The sequence below is a fragment of the Nestor notabilis genome, unplaced genomic scaffold (assembly GCF_000696875.1).
Source record: "Nestor notabilis isolate BGI_N333 unplaced genomic scaffold, ASM69687v1 scaffold12009, whole genome shotgun sequence".
In the NCBI taxonomy this organism is placed as follows: Eukaryota; Metazoa; Chordata; class Aves; order Psittaciformes; family Psittacidae; genus Nestor; species Nestor notabilis.
Genome location: NW_009945122.1, coordinates 17,407 through 36,672, shown reverse-complemented (window position 1 = coordinate 36,672; position 19,266 = coordinate 17,407). Strand labels below are relative to the sequence as shown.

General features: G+C 41.2%; 1 protein-coding gene across 1 annotated transcript in view; it reads right to left on the bottom strand.

Moving 5' to 3' along the window:
- Positions 1-1,595: 1,595 nt before the first annotated feature.
- The window catches only part of LOC104412122 (WASH complex subunit FAM21A-like), a 34,513-nt gene continuing 16,842 nt past the window's right edge, over positions 1,596-19,266 (bottom strand). Inside the window, exons 16-30 of the mRNA XM_010022738.1 lie at positions 19,056-19,160; positions 16,639-16,755; positions 16,359-16,522; positions 15,907-16,018; positions 14,822-15,007; positions 14,161-14,166; positions 13,561-13,746; positions 11,513-11,641; positions 11,223-11,318; positions 9,973-10,092; positions 8,301-8,363; positions 7,416-7,628; positions 6,029-6,634; positions 5,262-5,436; positions 1,596-2,072 (exon numbers count right to left, since the gene is read on the bottom strand). Of these exons, the coding sequence (XP_010021040.1) occupies positions 1,936-2,072; positions 5,262-5,436; positions 6,029-6,634; positions 7,416-7,628; positions 8,301-8,363; positions 9,973-10,092; positions 11,223-11,318; positions 11,513-11,641; positions 13,561-13,746; positions 14,161-14,166; positions 14,822-15,007; positions 15,907-16,018; positions 16,359-16,522; positions 16,639-16,755; positions 19,056-19,160 (2,415 nt within the window). The 3' untranslated portion in view covers positions 1,596-1,935. The remainder of the gene's footprint in view (positions 2,073-5,261; positions 5,437-6,028; positions 6,635-7,415; positions 7,629-8,300; positions 8,364-9,972; positions 10,093-11,222; positions 11,319-11,512; positions 11,642-13,560; positions 13,747-14,160; positions 14,167-14,821; positions 15,008-15,906; positions 16,019-16,358; positions 16,523-16,638; positions 16,756-19,055; positions 19,161-19,266) is intronic.

Below are 19,266 nucleotides of genomic sequence, written 5' to 3'. Positions count from 1 at the left end.
TTAGTAGGGGGAAGAGACTCTCCCTTTGCCAATTTAGAAAGTTTGGGGGGAGGAGGGGTTTTGATCTGTGTCACAGTGCAACTTTCTATCAAGCAGTTTTCTCTTCTGAGATTTTGTATTAAAGTTTAAGAAACATTTTAAGGCAGGAGGGTTTTTTTTTCCCTCCAACAGCTTTTGGCCTCCAGGGTTCTTGGCTTGTGAAAAGCACTCTGCAATGCTAATAGAAGTTATTAAAGTGAAGGGCCAATAAGAAAGGAGGATGCAGAAAAGAAATAGAAGAGTTCACCATCTTTTCCCTCATTCTCCCAGCATGTCTTTGAAGCCCTTCTAAGCACAGGAGAAAGGAGTAAAGCAGCAGTCCAAATCATGTATGCGGCATATGCAGCAGATGTAATGCCTATAAATAAAGTGCAAGTGCTCTCACTGTAGACACCCATTTGCAAATAGCTCCTACATTCTTTTCCAATCTGCTACTCCCAACTTAGCCCCCATTTAACATGAATCACTGCCAGGCCCACCTATGACTCAAATCAATACCCAGTGTTCCTCCTTTATCCCTTCCAACCTTTCTTTCATTCTGCTTTACCCTCATTAGTGCTAGATGCTTCAGGTGCAGTGTTTACTGTGCCTGATAAAGTAAATTTAACTTGAGAAACAAGAGAGTGAAGCAGATGTCTCAGACCAAGAGCTTCAGTGAAAGTGGGAATTTCTCTCAAAGTAGTCCTCTGAGCACATGCAGAACAGTCTTAAGAGTTGAAGATAAAATAGTACATCACTATCATTAAAACGGCACATCTAGTTTTGAAGTCAGAATCGCTGGCAGTCACTGGTAAAATAAGAGCAACATTTGATCCTTCTACATTTATGCATTTGTTCTGGTTGTATGCATGCAGGAGAGCAAGTGTCATCAAGTATGGATAATGGCATCAGTTCCAAAAGGACAATCTAGAAAATACAGGAAGCAAGAAGGTTAAGACAAATGCACTGGACAGTTACAAGGATTCTACAAAATAGCAGCCTCCTGCAAACGGCCTACAAACATGTTACAGATGAGAAAGGAAAGCTGACGGCAAGCCCTTGGGCACAAGCGAGTCTTTGCACTAAGGTATGCACACAGGCTTTTTAACCTGGCAGCAACCAAGCATGCTCAGTTCAGACAGACTTCTTGGAAAGCGATACTCGCAAAACTTTAGCAAATCCACTTAGGTAAAAAATCTCCTTAGTGGTTTACAACTTGAATAGAACACAACATCAGTTTTCAGCTGTTTGCATAGAGCACTAGGTACTCATCTGTAACACACTTTTTCTGGCAGATTTGTTTTAGCCATTATTATTTTTATAGACCACATTAGCTGCCAATATGAAATACTTTCTCTATGAATGGTGTCAAGTCCTGCACTAAGATTTATTAACTGCTTGATTACATAAGAAGAGAAGCTGTACCTGATAACAGAACCCAGTCTTACCCTAATATTAGCTCAGTTGATTGGCAGCTCACCCAGACAAGGCACTGTAGTGGTTTTGGTTGTTTTCAAGTCATGAAAAGTGGGCCTTAGCAAGAGGTAAAGAGGAAAGTAAGACATACAGACAGATGTGGTTTAACAGACTCCATTTACTATTTATCAATTATTTTATCTATAGATCTGTTCAATAAAACAAACTATACTTTGTATAATAGATTACTTCATTGCAGGTATTGCACAGGCTATATTCATCTGGGCACCATGGAAACAAGATAGCAGGAAGTTACTGTCTTTTGTAAAAAATATATCATTTACTGCAGTTAGACCCAGCACGAGAGAATAATAACCATTTTAAATGGGTAATCATTTAAATATCCACAGTTATTTCAGCGCTACTGGATTAGAGAATCCAGAGTATTAGTACTGTACAAGACGTAAGGAAAGCCGCCTCTCCGCAACACACTCCTCTTGGCTACTGGCCTCCAAAGGCATTCAGCGGGTCATCAAATGTGCTCAGTGTCTTGCTTTCGGCTTTTGCTTCTGAGGCTGCTTGGGAAGATCTGCTTTTGGGAGTGGGTATCTTGACTTGGCTGCTAGAGAAGATATCATCTAAAGGGGGGGGAAAAATTAACGTGAAGTGACTGCCAAACAGAAGTAACATTGTACATAAGTCTCCAGCACACAGCAGTGACTGCCAAGGACATTCTGTGATAAACAAATGCTTTCCTGCTGCTTGCGATTCTAGATGCATTTGTAAGGACATACGTGGGAGCTGTTAGCTGTAAGTCAAATTAAGAATATTGTTTCTTCTCAGTAGAGCAGCATAATACTTGTATTTTATAATGTGTTCAAGCTTTCATAAGCATTTGAGAAGTACTAATAAATTCAACCTCCACAATAAATTCCATCGTGCAAGTGCCAGATAACATCCCTCTTATCTAGAACATTGATGTCTGAGGAACCTGAAAAATGACTGCTATAGCTGAACCCAGGACAGATATCTAATTGCTGTGAGGTCGTTCCCAGAGAAATCAGAAGAGGAAAAGATGGTACTTGCTAGTGACTACTCCTGACATCTACTAGCCATATAAGAATTTTTGATCTATAGCACAATAAGAATACAGCATGCATCACTTGAGAACAACACACAGCTAAGATGTAACGAGGAAGACAGCTACAGCCACCCTCCTGTTGAATATTCAAGAGTCTGGGTACAGTCCTGAATCAAGCTCTCCCACCACCTTCCTCAATACAAGCATTTTCTATTATTCATAACTAGGACAACAAAGTGGAAAAATATCATCTTGCTCTTAGACAGACTTCTCTCCTGAAAGATATAACAAGTAGAAATGAATCCCAACCCAGATACCCTGTGCCAGCAGCAGAGCTCACAGACCTGCAGTTCTTACTGTGCCTAGTGCTGCTCGCATTGAGGACTACGCTCATGGAAAGGGACGGAGCTGCTACAATACACATGACGAAGTGGTGCCCTGAGGTTTCCTGGGCACACACAATATCATAGCTCTTCCTATACACTAAGGTTTTAAGTTTAGGATACTCAGATTACACAGTTGGATTACGAGAGGTTAAAAAGAAAATTACAAGACTGAGATGTGGATTACTAGTGATTCGCAAGGCCAGTGTAACAGGCACATAACTGGTCTTTAATCCCTATTAAAAAACCACAGGTCTTATACAGAGGTTAATAGCCATTTATTAGTCCAGAGTATAAAAACTAGCATGTCAGCCTTCAGCACGTATCCTAACCTTGAGCAGAGGCCAAGCACGAAGTGGCCTATCACAATGTGCTTGCCTTTCTCTTCTTGCTATTTCTTCCACTCCAGCACATCTGCTACTGTGCTGATCATAGGGATTACATGTGAATAATCCAGGACAGCATTTCAGCACAAGAGCAGTTTAGAAAGGCAGTAAAACAGACTAATCCCCTACTGGCATCGCTCCAAAGCAAGAAGCTATCATATGGATTAGCTTCACAGCAGAAGGGAAGTACAATGAGTGCATAAGCAGTAGAAGTATCATTCCCATTTTATAACAAAGCTTAAGGAATAGGAAAGTTTTGGCTGTGAAAAATAGTATTTGTCAATGCACAAGCTTAGTCACCATTTTGCAGACAGGCAGATCAAACATCAAGATGTTTGTGTCATCAGCCATAAATTCACTGAGGAGGCTAGGAGGATAAAGACCCAAAAAAGAGGTTTTCTAATACTACCACCACAAGCCTAGCACAAACGTAGTAAATAGTGACTAGAAGCTGTGGTAGGAAAAAGGAAAGCAGCCTGCAGCCTCCACCCCCTCCCCAAACTGTACCTACTTAATGTTTTATTTGCAGCAGAAAGGATCCTAAGACAACAATATACAGCTCTGATAAAGGATCATGCTACCATAATCACTTTAAATCAACCCTTAACCTGAAGTATAGGCAAGTGCCAGCTCTACTACTCTACTGCCAGCAGGGCATCCTCCCCTTAAAGCATATTCCTTATACCCCTACTGGTGTTCTGGAGCCCCATAGCTTTGGGTACGAGGAGGCTACATACTTACAGCTGCACCACAAAACAGTCAGTACTCTAGAGGAAGATCAATTCCACCAGATACAGGGTGCTGTAGATGTATCAAGATCAGATGTGACATGAAACAACAAGCTCTGACAACAGAGTAGATGTCAAAAGTGGAAGTGCAAATGACAGGTTCTGAGTGGTTAATTTTCCATGATACTTTCAAGTGGCATTCTACAACTGTTTTTTCAAATGGGGTCTAGATTTTTGTGCTGAAATATTTGGAAGGGATAGCAGTGTGGGCAATTCTTTCATTTGCTATAGGCTACTTGAAAAAGTGTAAAATATTAAAATAAGGTATTTTAACCATCCAATACATATTTCAAATACCTTGCCTGCAAACATTTGACTTATTTTCTATATCAGTTGAGAAGGTTTTAAAATCTCAAGATGTTCATTCTCTGGAAAGCTTTCCAACCCATCTACAGACTTCAATCAGGCCATTCCATCAGGCTGGAATGTCTAACAGCAGTCCAAGCGAAACAACGATAAGTCAAATTCAATTTGAACAGGTTAGAAAGAATAATGACAAGAACCAGAGCTAGAGGAAATAGGGATTTTTTTTCTCTTTGTCTTATAGGAAAAGAAATACATGCAATCCCAGAGAAGAGCAATAAACATGAAGAGCCTGAGAACAAACACACAGTGGGGGATCAAATGACTTTCACAACCTCCACTGATGGAGAGCAATAAAGGAGCACGCTTTGCATCATTTCACCTTACTATATGCTGTGTTCTCAACAAATTATACAGGGCAAACTTTTGCTTCCAGGTGTAGTATTTGTAAATTGTTCTGGGTGTACATGGAAGTAAACAAAATCTTACAGGCTCCAAAGCAGTCAACACAATAGTGAAGGTGGGGTGGGAAAAGATGTTAATTTCTTCATTTCACTGTTTCACCTGAAAGTACGATACAAAAAGCTATGCAAATTGAAACAGAGAATATATCTCCAGACAAGAAAAGATTTTTAATTCCCTCAAGTGAGAAAATCCCTACAGAAATTATACTATTCCTTCTCTCAGAAGAATTTTATACACTTTCTCAAATCTTTCAAATGCCATGCTAGTTCTACAAATCTAGGAAGTTCTCATCCAATGTTAAAATCCAAAGATGACTAGAGATTTCAGAGCAGTTGAAACGTTAAAAGAAAGTAAAGGGTTCTAAAACATCTCTGATGAATGCAACTCAGGACAATATTACGAAATTTGCAGCAAGACTTACCCATTTCATCATCAAATATGGATTTTTGTTCCACCTTTTTCTTGGTCTTCTTCTCTTTTGGTTTTACAGTGAGATCCGCAAAAATATCAATGTTATCGTCAAACAGGTTAGTCTCTGGCATTTTCTCTTTTGCTTTGTTCATTGGTTTAGTTGCCTCAGTAGCAAATATATCATCCTTGGAGCAAAGCATAGAGAGGTCATCAGTACACACCACACAAACAGAATAGTCAAATTATCTGTACACAGAGCTAAGATGTTTAGAAGACTGACGGCCTTGGGCTTCTCAAACCCAAGAAGTTTAAGTCCCTTCTCCCCACGGAGGACTTGGCAGAAGTGCCTTAGTATGGGATTTTGCACAGATCAAGTACAACACACAGAGGCTTGTTTCAGCTGCCCAGTCTGCCAACTTTATTCCTTTTTAAAAAGGGTTGAGCTGCTGTGTTGAACAGACAGCTAAAAGATAAGAACCAAACACTTTATTACTCTGAAAAAGGTCATAATCATAGGTATGTTGTCACAGTACATTAAGTGACATGCCTGCTCTGCGTTAAGGCTCCAACTTTTAACTCACTTTTGCTAATAAGGGTGAACAACCAAAGAAATGGTTTCTATTGCTCAGTAGCAGAGCATGACTTACAGTTTACTTCACTGCCTGACCTGCACACCCCATCCTAATCAGCAGTTTCCACTAAGCCTGTGACCAAGTAGAGGGGTCTGCATAAGGCCCTGGAGATCAAAAAGGCCAAGGTGGCAGGCTCAACCACTACCTCAAAGATATCTTGGACAGTAGAGTCAACAGCTTGCTGGACAGCAGATTTCAACTCCTTTTTTCCAGTTTTCTGACAGGTGAAGAGAGAGTCTTCCTCCAAAAGAGATATAGGGCTGCTTTTTGTTGAAGATTTTTGCTGTACGGGCTGGAAGAGATCATTGCTGTCCTGATCACCCAGAACAGACAGATTAGGCTTTTTCTCTCTGCCCTTGATGGGTTTGTTAGCCACACTGTCTGGCATTTCCTCCTTTAACTTTGATTGTGCAGCTGGTCTGGATGTTGAGCTGCTTATAAAAAGGTCTTCTGATTCAAACAGATCATCCCCTTGGTCTGTGGGTTCTGGAGGAAGGAGTTTGTTTGTCCCAGCAGGCAAAACACTGCCATGAGCCGGTATTGACAAGCCAGAGAGAAAGCCATTTTCCTTGGACTCTGCTTTAGCAGTGAGAGGTTCCTTTATGTTCACTACTGCTGACGTCTGTTTTGGTAGAGACAATCGTGGTTCTTTAGCACTGTCCACCTCCTCATTCTCTTCAGACTCTTGGGCAGCTAGGCGGCGAGCCATTCTGCTTGGAGGTCTTCGTTTTCCTGTAACCTTGATCCTGGTCTGCAAGAAAGTAATAAAAGCAGAAGAGTTACACAAAATGAAAAAAACCCTCACTTCGCAGAAGATATAAGCACCCAAACCAAATTTTAATTACATGGTTGAAGGTTTTTTAGTGTTTTTTTTAAGAACCACTAAACCTCTAACTAGAATATGCCTTTTGCAGTCCGTCAAGTAAAAGGTATGAATAAAAAAGCTCAAGTGAGTCAGGAGGCAGAGATCTACCATGTCAGAAGCTGTAACAGTTCTTTTGTTTTGGTTTTGTGGGTGTTTTTTCTTTAAAAACAAAGTTTTTGTTTGAAAAAGAATTGGGAGTGACAGCTCAGGACAACATGACATTTTTATCCACAGAGGAGGTAAAGGTCAACCTACAGGAGGGATGCGTTCTTGCTATCTTGCCACAGCAGCTGTCCATAATGTGTTTTAGAGTTAACCTAGAGAGATCTCTTTTTGATGATTTTCAGGTTGGCGCCTCCTGGGACAGGACAAGATGTTATACTAAAATACCTTTACCCTATAGGGAAAACCACTGTATCTGGGGAACGTGCCTCAAAAAGGTACAGAATTGGGTATATGCATAAGACCATTACAGAGTTAAAGATGTATTAGGCTTGACTTCCTCTTCAGTGGTCCAACAAAGTGAGAGGGGATTAGATTTCCACACCTCTATTTAGATTCATATAGATCACACTGTTAGTAGAACTTGCATACCAAAACACAAATTCCTGCATGAAGACAGACTGTTTTTAATCCCCCTTTCTATCCTTCTAAATACCAAGGTTACCTTATTTGCACTGTGCAAGGTATCCGCTTGCATAGGCCGATCAAAGCTTACACCTAGCTCTTCATTATTTCCTGCAGCAGAGAAGGCTTCGTTGTTCTGTACATCCTTGGCCTCGTGCAACGGAGCATCTGGAACTGGTAAGGGGGACTTTACACTGGAGACCTTAGGCATTGCACCAGGTAGTAAGGCTGCAGGGTTAATAGCTAAGTTAGCCTACAGCACAGAGAAAACAAAAACAAATACACAGAAAGAGATCATGTTAATACTGCTCAAGAGCAAGTGTGGCTCCAAAGAAGCAGTAAGAATTAGCATACATGGGCATCCTACAAGTGCCTGGCCTTTCTTATACCTACGCACTTCTGTGTCTCCCATGTCCTCAGTCTTGCTATGCCTGTGGAGTGCTCAATACTCTATGTAAGAGCTTCAGGAACAGCATGGCCATATTAAGTCAGACCAAACTCCTATGTAGCTCAGTATCCTGGCTGAGGACAATGGTTCTGACATGAAGAGTGGTACTGTGATATTGACAGTTTAGTCATTTCATGTCAGAAAAGGGACATAATCAAAACCCCAAACCCCTAACAGTCTCTTATCATAGTTAAAATAGTGCTGAGAACAATAGGAGATCTAAGAGGAGCCCACCCTCTGCTCCCAAAATAGAGTAAATAGTGCTGCTGAGAGTGAGGTCTGAAACAGGAGAGGAAATAATGTTAAACATGCAATACAAAAAAGGTAATAGAAAATATGCCATTTGAAAAAAAAAACCAAAAAAATGCAAGAGCAAGGCAAGGAAGTAAAAAGATTTTGTTTCAGGGAAAGCCATCAGTGAGGCAAAGAAGGTGGGTTTTTTTTCTTTAAAGTCAAAATGCCAGTAAAGTTAATTACTTGTAGCTTTTCAATCCGAGACGAGGGCTCTTTGGTTTTAATGGGAACAGGACCTGTAGATTTCTGAACAAAATTACACTGGATTAAACAAGTAGGCAAGTTGTTATCAACCAGACCATAGTTTGCATTTTAATACGTCTATAGAAAGCAGCTCACTGTTTACCAATTTCTTCTGAAGATACCTTGCTATCATGTCCTACTGCCAGAGCTACAGTCACTCAATTTTCAGCTTCAGTGCCCCACATGCCATAGCTTCATCTTTATTATCACATTTCATTCCACCCTCCTTCTACCCAGTATTATACTTTGCCATAGTATTCCAACAACTTACATCTTCTCCAGGTCACACACACCACCAGTCAAATCAGACTGTGACAGCTACCTCCTTGCTTACTCCCTCCACTAAGACCCTCTGAAGCCACGTTGCCAGATCATGATATAACTAACTTTTCTTCTTTATGATAGGCTATATAATAGGACCATAGACTTCAATGAAGCCCAAATGGAAGCTGAGAGCTTCAAAAATTGTACCTCTCAGCCTGCAAGGAAAATAGCTTCAGAAAAGTGAATGCTCCTCTACAGAAAGTAAGCCATCAGGGCCAAAAATAAGACTAGACTAAAAGAGCAAGAACAGCTGTTTAGTTTGAAGACTTGGATCAATCCTAGGACTCAGGGATGAACCGAATCAGCTAAGGTGCTCTTCCCAGGGCTTGCTGTCCACAGGCTTATAGTCTACATGGTTCTGTGAGCTGGGCTGTACAGCTGTTGGTCTGACTGGGCAGTCAGAGCTCCTTCAGCCAGGCTGAGGTAATTGAGGGTGCAAGGGTTAGGACACTGGTTTGGAGCTCTTGGTAGCATGATAGAGGAATCCTGGAGTCTGAGGAGATGGCTGTCCACTAAAATGCATGTGGTGTTCAGATGAACCTCAGACAGGCTGAAATCACTCCTATACCAGGCTACAAAAAAAAAAAAAAAAAAAAACGAGCGGGGTTCTGCACTTCAAGGAGTACTTCACCATAAGGAAAGACAGGCTAATTACTAGCCCTACAGACTTGCTGTGTGTTCCTCAGCCCAGGGAAGAAAAACAACACCCACCCCCACGATGAAAAGCTAATCTCCTACAGATGGAAATCCAACAAGCAGCTCTAGTGAGGCACCAGCCAGAACGTAGATCCAGGCTGCCTCTCTCAGATACCCTTGGTTCTGTAAGAATAAGGGCAGGAGTAGGAGTCTTGTTTGCTCATCAAAAGTCTCTAAGATAAGATTCTCAACAGCCACAGATTTGTGCTGTGTGCACCAATACCCTTTCTGAGAAAGGCTGCTTATACTTCAAGGATAACATTAATTCCAGCAGACACTGGCACTTCAGAGAAGAATGAACAAGAACCCATTTTCAGTCCAACTGGACCTGAGGTGTAGTTTTTCACTACCTTCTATTTTGCCCTTGTAAGTATGTAGGCAATGAATAAAACACTGTATAAATAGCATTTATATTTCTTGCTAGTAACAGTGCACCTGCTGGTAAGTGAAGACAAGTTTGACCATGCATTGCCACTTTGAGCCAGTGAATCCAGACATTAGTTTTGATCTTTTCAAGAGACTTATTTAAAACAAAATGATACATCTCCTTTTTCTTTGCCTTCTGTTCAAAACACAAGATTTAAGTACTTGCCTCTGTAGTTACTGCCTTTAGAGCTTCGTCTTGTTTGGCACTTAGAGCATTTTCTAGAAGGTTACTGCTCTCTAATGAAGGGCCAGTACTGGCCTTAAGTGTTTTCTTCTCTGGTATTTTCTGAAAGCATTAAGAGCTCAAGTCAACATGAATCAGGTAAAAAACATGGTCTGCAGATCAGAAAAAACCAAAACCAACCAACCAACCAACCACAAAAAAAACCCCACCAAAAAACCAACACAAAACCAAAAAAGCCAAAACAAGCAGAACTTTTTAAAATCTTGCTTCTATCTGAAAAGAAAACTAGCCATATCTTTTAACTCTGCAATACATAGTAGGCATTGCCTTTTGGCTCTGCAGCAACAAGGGCCTTCCACTCCTTCATTCCTTCTCAACCTTTGCAGTCTGTGTGAACAATAAATGAAAGTTTCAATAAACTTCCAAATGCATACGTATTTCCTCATGCACAGGACAGCAGGGAAAATAAAAGCACAAAGCTAGCTAAGGAACACTGCTATTTTTATGTTTTCAAGCAAACAGGCTCCATATATAGCTGCCAAGCGCTAATTACTTAAGATCACCCCTTCCACAGTCCTCAAAGAAACTGTTTCCAGGAACTATTGCCAGTTTTCTAGCCTAACTTCCAGCTATAGGCATGAAAATAGACTAAACTGAAATTTGGCTTCAATTGAGTCAAGCTATGTATATTTAGAGTAGCAGTTTAGAATGCATGTTAGGACTTTGAGCTCAGGCCACCTGTAATGCTGTCTGGTTCATTACTGCAGCTGCTCATCCTCTAAAACCACCCAGTGCACACAAGAGTTTTAATACCACATTCATTACCTTAAATCAAACTAACCTGCAGAGACTTTAATTACATAAGTCAGAGAGCAAGGCTCATCAGTCATGCATGAACTACAGGAAATAATATTACCAAATTAAATAGTAGAACAATTAAACAATATGAACTCTACTACTCTGATTTCTGCTCTGGTGTGTACTATTGCACTTAAGCTAGTCCCAGTGGCACACAGAAGAAAAAGAATCCAATCCTCTCATCCCAGCTTTGGGAGACCTAGTGCACTGCTCTGTTCCCTGTTTCTTCAGGGTCACAATGGCCATTTCTATTCTTCGCAAAATACTTCAGAAGTCACTTCATTTCTTGTGGGGATCCACATGGAAAAAAGCCCTTCTATACACTTCTTTCCAATGTCTTTTATATAAGCCATTTACAGTAGAGAAACAGATACCGGAAGGTTTGTTTTAGCAGTACTGAAGAGATCATCCTCATCGTCATCTCCAAAAAGCCCTCCTCCAGATGATGGCTTCAGGATACGGTTTGCAGACTAAAGAGACAAAGCACAAAGATGTATCACAGATCACACATCTCCTTCAGGCCATGATGCCTGAACTGATATTAGCAATAGGTTCCCATTGGAAATCAGTGATTTCTAAGCGATGTTCAAACAAGGAACACCAGTCGGCTGCACGCTTCAAAGACTTTTTAAATAGCAGGTTCAGAAGAGGACTTTGAACTCACCATTGACTTCTTGGGGCTGGCAAAGAGGTCAACATCTGGATCATTGTCCTTCTGAAGTTTGTGACTGAAGAGAAGCTCTTCATCTTGAAAGACTCCAGTGCTTTTGGGCCGAGTACTTTTCTCGGAAGCCTTGAAGGAGAGCAGAAAGGTCCACACAGTAAGAAACTCCTTCCTCATGAAGGTTATTTGCCTAGTAATAAGGCAGGTTACAATTTACCTGTGGTTACACTACAACCCTGGTAACAAAACCACAACTTTAACTGACAGTTATATATCTTACTTTGACCCAATTTGCAAAATTTACAATAATAATATGTATTCACAATTCAATTTAATGAGAATACATTAACCAGAATCTATCTGTGTCTGCTGACCTGAGACCCAGCTGTTACTATTTACCTGTAAAGCTTCCTTAGAAGGAAGAAAGAATTTTTTAGCATGTTATCATGAGTGTACAGTAAGGTTTATATTTTAGTAACACTTTTATGCCTTGAATTTTTCAGCTGAGAGTGCAGGACAGAGAAGTAAGAGGAAGAGAATGTGGTTAATTATCTTTCTAAGCTACTTTTTAAAAGAAGAATAAAATTTAAAAAAAAAAGAAAACAAGTGGAAGGCCTGTAAAGCTATTTTTGTTGCAAGATTCCCCATTCTTCTGCATTAAAGCAAATACACCCCCACAATGAAGAACAGAACATTGTCTGCCTTTGGCAAGAACTTGTACTTTCAAATTTGCTGGTGGGGGGGAAGGTTGACAGTCAAACGTGTCACCTTATCAGTCCCCCACTATCTGGCAAACCAACCAATATCAGCTGCTTGGACACCAAAACCAATGCCTTTCTATATCAAAAGCCAGATCACATTTTTAAAGCCCTCCAACTGCTGTTTATGCCCTGATACTTGAAAACCTAATGCACATCTAGAAGGATCCACACTTGAAATAAATATTAAGCTGAGATAAGATTTGCCTATCAAAAAGATTAAGTTCCTAAATTACCTATTCTGATTTTTGCATGAATATGTATTTCAGCACCTTAATCACATTGTGACTTATATGCTGACAGCTGAGTACTTTGAAGGAAAGATTTGAACAGATTTGTATCTTCCCAAATTCACAGGGCAGATATGGCTTCTTGCAACCATCTCACAGTGCCCCCCAAAAAACCAGACAAGGCATACATTCATAACAAGTAAATAAATGCTTAAGCTAACTATCTGTTTTAACTCAGAAGCAGCTACAAACAGAGATAATTCCCCAAGAGCCACCTATTTCATTCAGCTCCAAAGACTTCTGAATGAAGTGTGTATAGCCTTTAGGGTTGACAACTTTACATGGTCACACTAAGATGATTAAACCTTGGGGTATGCTGTAGTATACCTCATGTAGTACATATTTTTGACATGACTTTGACTTTACAGAAAAAATATTGGTACATCTGCATCAAGTAGAAACAAGAACATTGCCATGCATTCAAAGATACTGCTGCTGAAGATTCAAAATCTAACTCTTGATGGTATCTACTATATCAGGAGAGCCAGATAGCAAGAATATGGCAACCGGAGGCTTTTTCAAAGAAAATGAACACACATACTTGAAAAACAGAACATAAAACTAAGATGATTTTTGCTGAAGCTAAGTCTGCAAGTGTACAGCCACCAAGCAAACTGCAACAATATAAAGAAAATAATGGGATAAACCACAAGGCTTCAAATTCCATATCCTTCTACTTCCTACTACCTCTGACCTTAAGGGGTAGCTATGAAATCAGTTCTGTACAGTAGACATCAAATAGCTGCATCAAAACATCTGTACAGAATTTCTTTTCCTATCAGCATGCAGAAAAATGCTTTCGAGTTTGTGGGATGGGAAAATTTACAAAGGGATTCAGGATCATGAGGAAGAGTAGGAATAATTTCCCATCCAAGAATGAGAAGTTTAGAAATAGAGAAAGATTAGCCTCCACGACATGAAGAGAGGGAAGGGTAAAAACAAAACCTCACCTAGAATAGTAGAGGTAGAAATACTATTTCAAGAACTTCCCTAGACTCACCACACCAATATCTTTCTGTGCATTTTTAATGCCATCATTGTCTTCCAGTCTCTCCTCTTCCTCCTCTTCCTCAAACAGGCTTAACACTTTCTTAGCCTGGGTCTTGACATCTTTCTCCAGGGCAGGCGGTGATGTTGCAAACAGATCTGAACTGCTGGCTTGCTCTGAGGATGCTGCTGCAAAAGGCTCCACCAAAAAAAACCCCACCAAACAATTAACACATCAGCCTCCTATTTAGTTCAGGTCAGCCCCAAAACCCTCTAAGCTTCCTTGGTTGAATGCCAGTAGTGGTCAGAGTTCTGTAATTCATTACCAAGCAGACAACTATATTTGACTAATTTTTAAGTAGACAGAATAGCAACATGCAGATTAACAAGACACAGTAGATAAGGAACACACTTTATGACTTTCAAGGGAACACAAGTTTCCTCCTGTACCCTACACCATAGCACTGTTGATAAGCAGCTTCCTGCATTAACATTTCCTCCTCATCGGTATGTCAGGTTGCATGCATGCCACAAGGCTGCCTTAAGCATTTTGCCATTATCTCCAAGGTGCCTGTTCATACAACTTGAGAATCTTTGGTGTGGCGAGCATTACCTGAACCTTGAATGTACTCAGGAAAGTGCAAAACATGATAATCACTCTGGAAATTCCTCAGCTCACAATTCCTCAACACTCACTCAGGAAGAACCAAGTTAAGCTCTGCTAAAGCTTCTTCAGTAATACACTCAATAGTACACCTTAACACTGTTCTGTAACAGTGTTGCCAAAGAGAAAAATCACAATTCTGAAAGCCACAGATACCAACACCATTTCTAACTAATCAGACAGTACATTGTATCTTTTAAAGGAAAATTCTATTCCTGTGAATAACTATCCAACCCACTCTGGAGGAAAAAAGAAACAGAGAAACAGATTCTCTCCCCCCAACCCCAAACAAAAAACCCCAACAAATCAAACCCAACCAAAACTCACCCAAAACTAAACAAACAAAAAAACACAAACCAAACACTCAAGCACCAAACCCAAGCAATTCTTTCATGTACTTCAGTTGGGAAACAACTTCTAAATGCCGTTTAATCAATTTGCTGTTTGACTGACATGTAATTTTGCTAAATGGAGACAGTTATTCTCTCCCTGGCAATAGAAGAGGCAATCCAGAAACAGAATTCTGTCTCAGAGCACTACTGTTAGATTGTTGAGGTTTTTTTAAATGAACCTTTACCAAACTTCAGATTAACATAAGAAAATCCCTCACTTTTTCCTTTGTTTGCTGCCCTGCAACATCTGTTCCTCTAGGCACATCAACTGCTCCAGGCTCTTCTAGACACCACAATGTATCTTCTACCTGGTTAGACTTTGCTGCTCTATCTGGCAGATGTTCCTTTTTCTCCTTTTCTTCTTTATCAAAGAAAGGTGGTTCTTGTGCTGATTTTACTTCCTCCTGCAAAATTAAGAAAATGCTGGTGACACAAAATTGGTGGGTATATAAATAGCATACACTGCTGTGGGATAGCAGAGCCTCAGTTGGCCTTCTGCAGTGTCTGCTTGCATACTTGCTTGACTTCTACTTTACTCCCATGGGACATTCTGGTTTGTGACTTCTGATTTCTAGTATTACAGGCTCTTCAGTCTGGTTGTAGAGTACCAGGAAACAGTTGCAATCTTAGAGCGGATGCCCTGGGAATCTTGTCTGGTTGGTACACCATTTCCTGCGATTGCCAGTAGCTAGACTGTGGCTTGCCTGTTTCATCTTCTGCTCCCAAGCCTATTATCTTTACGGGCCAGGACAAGTTTTCCTGGTAAGCAGAAAGGCAAGGCACACACACACGTACAGGAATTCCCACTACAAATACAGCTGTGTTCAGCTTTTGCACCGCTTACTCTCAATTCCAAGCACAACCAGCCAGGCAGTAACTATGGGCTAAGGTCCTAAGACAGCGGCTAGCATAAGCACCCTCAACAGAGGGCCAGCAAGAAGCCTACAGACACATCTGAATCAGCTTGGGTTGAAGTGACACAAATGGTGAAAACCTAGCTTCACAGTCAGCCTTCCTCTTAATGGTATTCTATGGTTAAAGGCTCTCAAAACATCCTCAGGAAGGGCTTTTAGAATAAACCAAATACATCTAGGATTAGTGGTGAAGAAAATCTTGAAATCTCTCATAGGCTGGTTATAGTAAGAAGCTTTACATGGAAGAGTTCAGTCTGCCCTGTTCCCATTCCCAATTTGCTAGAACTACCATTGCCTAAACCAAATTAGACTTCTATTCAGTACCTAAGAAGGTCTAACTATAAAAAGACTAAGTGTTCTGCATTAGTTTTAAAAGAAAGGGGACGTACCACTGCAGCCTTAGCAGCTGAAGGAAGTAGCGTTGACTGGGAGCTGAAGAGTGATTCTCCATTAATAGCATCATCTTCAAACAACAACGACACTTTCTGTGGCTTTCTTTGGCTGCAATGAGAGAGGTAAAAGTGGAAGATTCAGTGCAAAAGTTTCAGAGGCCATGCACCGCATCTGTTTCAAAGTATCATTTAGGACTATCATTTATACTGTGGGATAGCAGAGTCTCAGTTGCCCTTCTGCAGTGATCTGCTTGCAGACTTGCACCACAGATACAAAAGAGGTTGAAGAGCCCAGCCCTGTCGATCCCTACTCACACACCTCTACTTTCGCCTCAGCAACAATAGCAAGGCACACCACTTCCAATATCCCTGGGTCTGTCAGGTTTTGAGGGTGCTGCCAGGCTGCTCTGAAAAAAATGTTGTCCCCCCGCCCCCTCCCGGACTGTCACCTCTCTTTGGTGATTGCAAATAAATCCTCTTCATCCTCTTCTTCAAAAAGGCTCGTTTTCTTCACAGCTTTAGCCTGACTGACAGTGCTAGCTGGTTTTGCAGGATCCTCTTTTTGGTCATCTTCTGATGGAAGTTTAGTTGACTTGGAGACATTCCAGTGTTCCTTAAAAAAATAAGGAACCCTTACGTTTTCTATTGTCTTTGCCATCTCAACAGTTTTATGTTTTGCCCAGCATAGAGCCCAGTAAACCCTTTCAACCGAATCTTATTCCTCAGTACCTCCTCATCACTGCTGAATAATAAGCTGGAGGCCTTCTTGAGTGATTCTGACTGTTCTGCTTTATCTTCCAGGGTTTTTTCCTGTTGCTTCTTGGCAGGTACCACACCAAAGAGATCCTTAAAATAAAATACATTAAAAAAATATATTTAAAAATAAAATAAAACCAAAAGCCAAAGCCACAATGAAAATCTTACTGAGAGGTCATCAGCATACAAGACACTGTTGCCATCCACTTCTCAGATGAGTAGGATAGAGAAATGGTGTTTTGTGAACCCTTTTGGAAGATAATTTCAAGTGTGATACAGTATTCCGGTACAACAAATTCTACACACACATCTGATAGACCAGTAACTTGTAAGCACTCAGCCTGGTCTTGGCCCACAGATTCTCTACCATAAGGCTTGATCAGCAGCCAAAAAACACCACACAGCAATTTTGTTGCACAGCAGCTAACACAATGGGACACTGTTTCTACATCTACAAAATGAAATAGGGAATTAATCGTATTCTGAGAGGACAAGCTGTAGACAACTGAACCACTACCACTGGGCAAGAACCAAGACTTTTCACCAGATGACACTCATACAGACTATAATATATATAGGCAACAGAATATACAAACCCATATGTTGACTTCACCCCCTAACATTTATTTGTGCTTTTCTCCACTCAACTTGAACTTCAGTGCCATAACATGACCTTCACGGCAGATACAAGAGACCTTACCGTATTACAAAATGTCAGTATCCTGATAGCTGATTCTGAATAGCCCCTGTTCAGAAAGGTGGAAGCAACCCCCTCCTGAATAGGAAACCTTTATCCTGAGTCTGCAGAAATCCCCTATCTTGCAGCTCTGAGAAGGCCTCCCTCCTATTTGGCTCAGGTTAAGACTATGAAAGATCTTTGGTGGTGTGTGGGAGGGAGAAGGGGGTTGTACTGGGTTTATGTGGCGAGGTTTTGATAGTGGGGGAGGATGGGGGGAGCTACATGGGTGGCTTCAGTGAGAAGCTGCTAGGAGCTTCCCCCATGTTCGGTAGAGCCAATGCCAGCCATTTCCAAGACAGACCCACCACTGGCCAAGGCCAAGCCCATCAGTGACAGTAATAGTGCCTCTGGTATAATGTGTTTAAGAAGTGGAAAAGCTATTGTGCAGGAACAAATGCAGCTGGAGAGAGGAGTGAGAAGAAGCAGCTCACCAGGGTCAGTGAAGAAGCAGGGGAAGGAGGTGCTCCAGGCACCAGAGCAGATTCCCCCTGCAGCTCCTTTGCCTGAAGGGAGCTGTGACCCCGTGGGAAGCCTGTTCTGAAGCAGGTTCCTGGTAGGACCTGTGGCCCATGGAGAGAGGAGCCCACGCTGGAGCAGGTTTGCTGGCAGGACTTGTGACCCTGCGGGGCACTCTTGCTGGAGCAGTCTGTTCCTGAAGGACTGCACCCCATGGAAGAGACCCACACTGGAGCAGTTCATGAAGAACTGTGCCCCATGGGAGGGACTCCACACTGGATCAGGGGAAGAGTGTGAGGAGCCCTTCCCCTGAGGAGGAAGGAGCAGCAGAGACAATGTATGATGAACTGACCGTGACCCCCATTCCCTGTCCTGCTGTGCCGCTGCAGGTGTGGGGATAGAGGTCTTTTTAAGATTCGGGTTTATTTCTCATTATTATACTCTCATTTGATTGGTAATAAATTAAACTAATTTTCCAAAGTCGAGTCTGTTTTGCCCATGACAGTGGTTGGTGAATGATCTCTCCTTGTCCTTATCTTGACCCATGGACCTTTCGCTATACATTCTCTCCTCTGTCCAGTTAGTGAGGGGGAGTGCTAGAGCAGCTTTGGTGGGCACCTGACATCCATCCAGGGTCAACCCACCACAAGGGTTAAAAAAGGGTAAGAAAAGAACTAATTCACTTTTTCACTAATTCAATTTTGTTAAGCTCCTTGCACAAACTCTGCTTTGGTCTCAGTTTCTACAGCAGCATCCAGAATTATACACTGAAAAGCAAGAAACGGGATTCACCACCCATTACACAAGAGAAGCAAGAAGTCAACCACACGGCTAGATACCACAGGCCATGATAAACAGCTTCTTGAAGCTCATACTTGTTCTATTACTCAGTGTTCTTTAGTCCTATCAATCAGATAGATAACATCCTTCATGTTTAGGGCCAGAGATGATATGCACTGACTACAGAATACTAAAAAGACACTAAGAACTTGCAAGAGTCTCTGTTACTATTCTTCTCCATAATGCTGTCCACACGTTCAGAACTGGTACACAGTGCAAGATTCACTCAATGCTCTAATTTACTGCTCCATTTAGAAGCTTATTGTTGTAAACTTCTGAATATTTCCTGCTGCATTTGCAACAGGCTATGCAGGACGGTTTCCATGAACAGGAAATTCCTGCAAGGGGTACTTACCTCTTCATCATCATCAAACAAGGAGATCGGAGCTTTTGTCAGGGACTTGCTGGTGGGAAGAGATGTAGCTTTGGACTTCACAGTTTTACTTGATGAAAACAAATCCTGTGCAAACCAAAGAAACATCACTTTGCAAAGCAATCCTATACCTTTAAGAACTCTAAATGGGACATTCATGTTTTTCTTTTTTAAAAAGAAAAAGTGTTTAGTG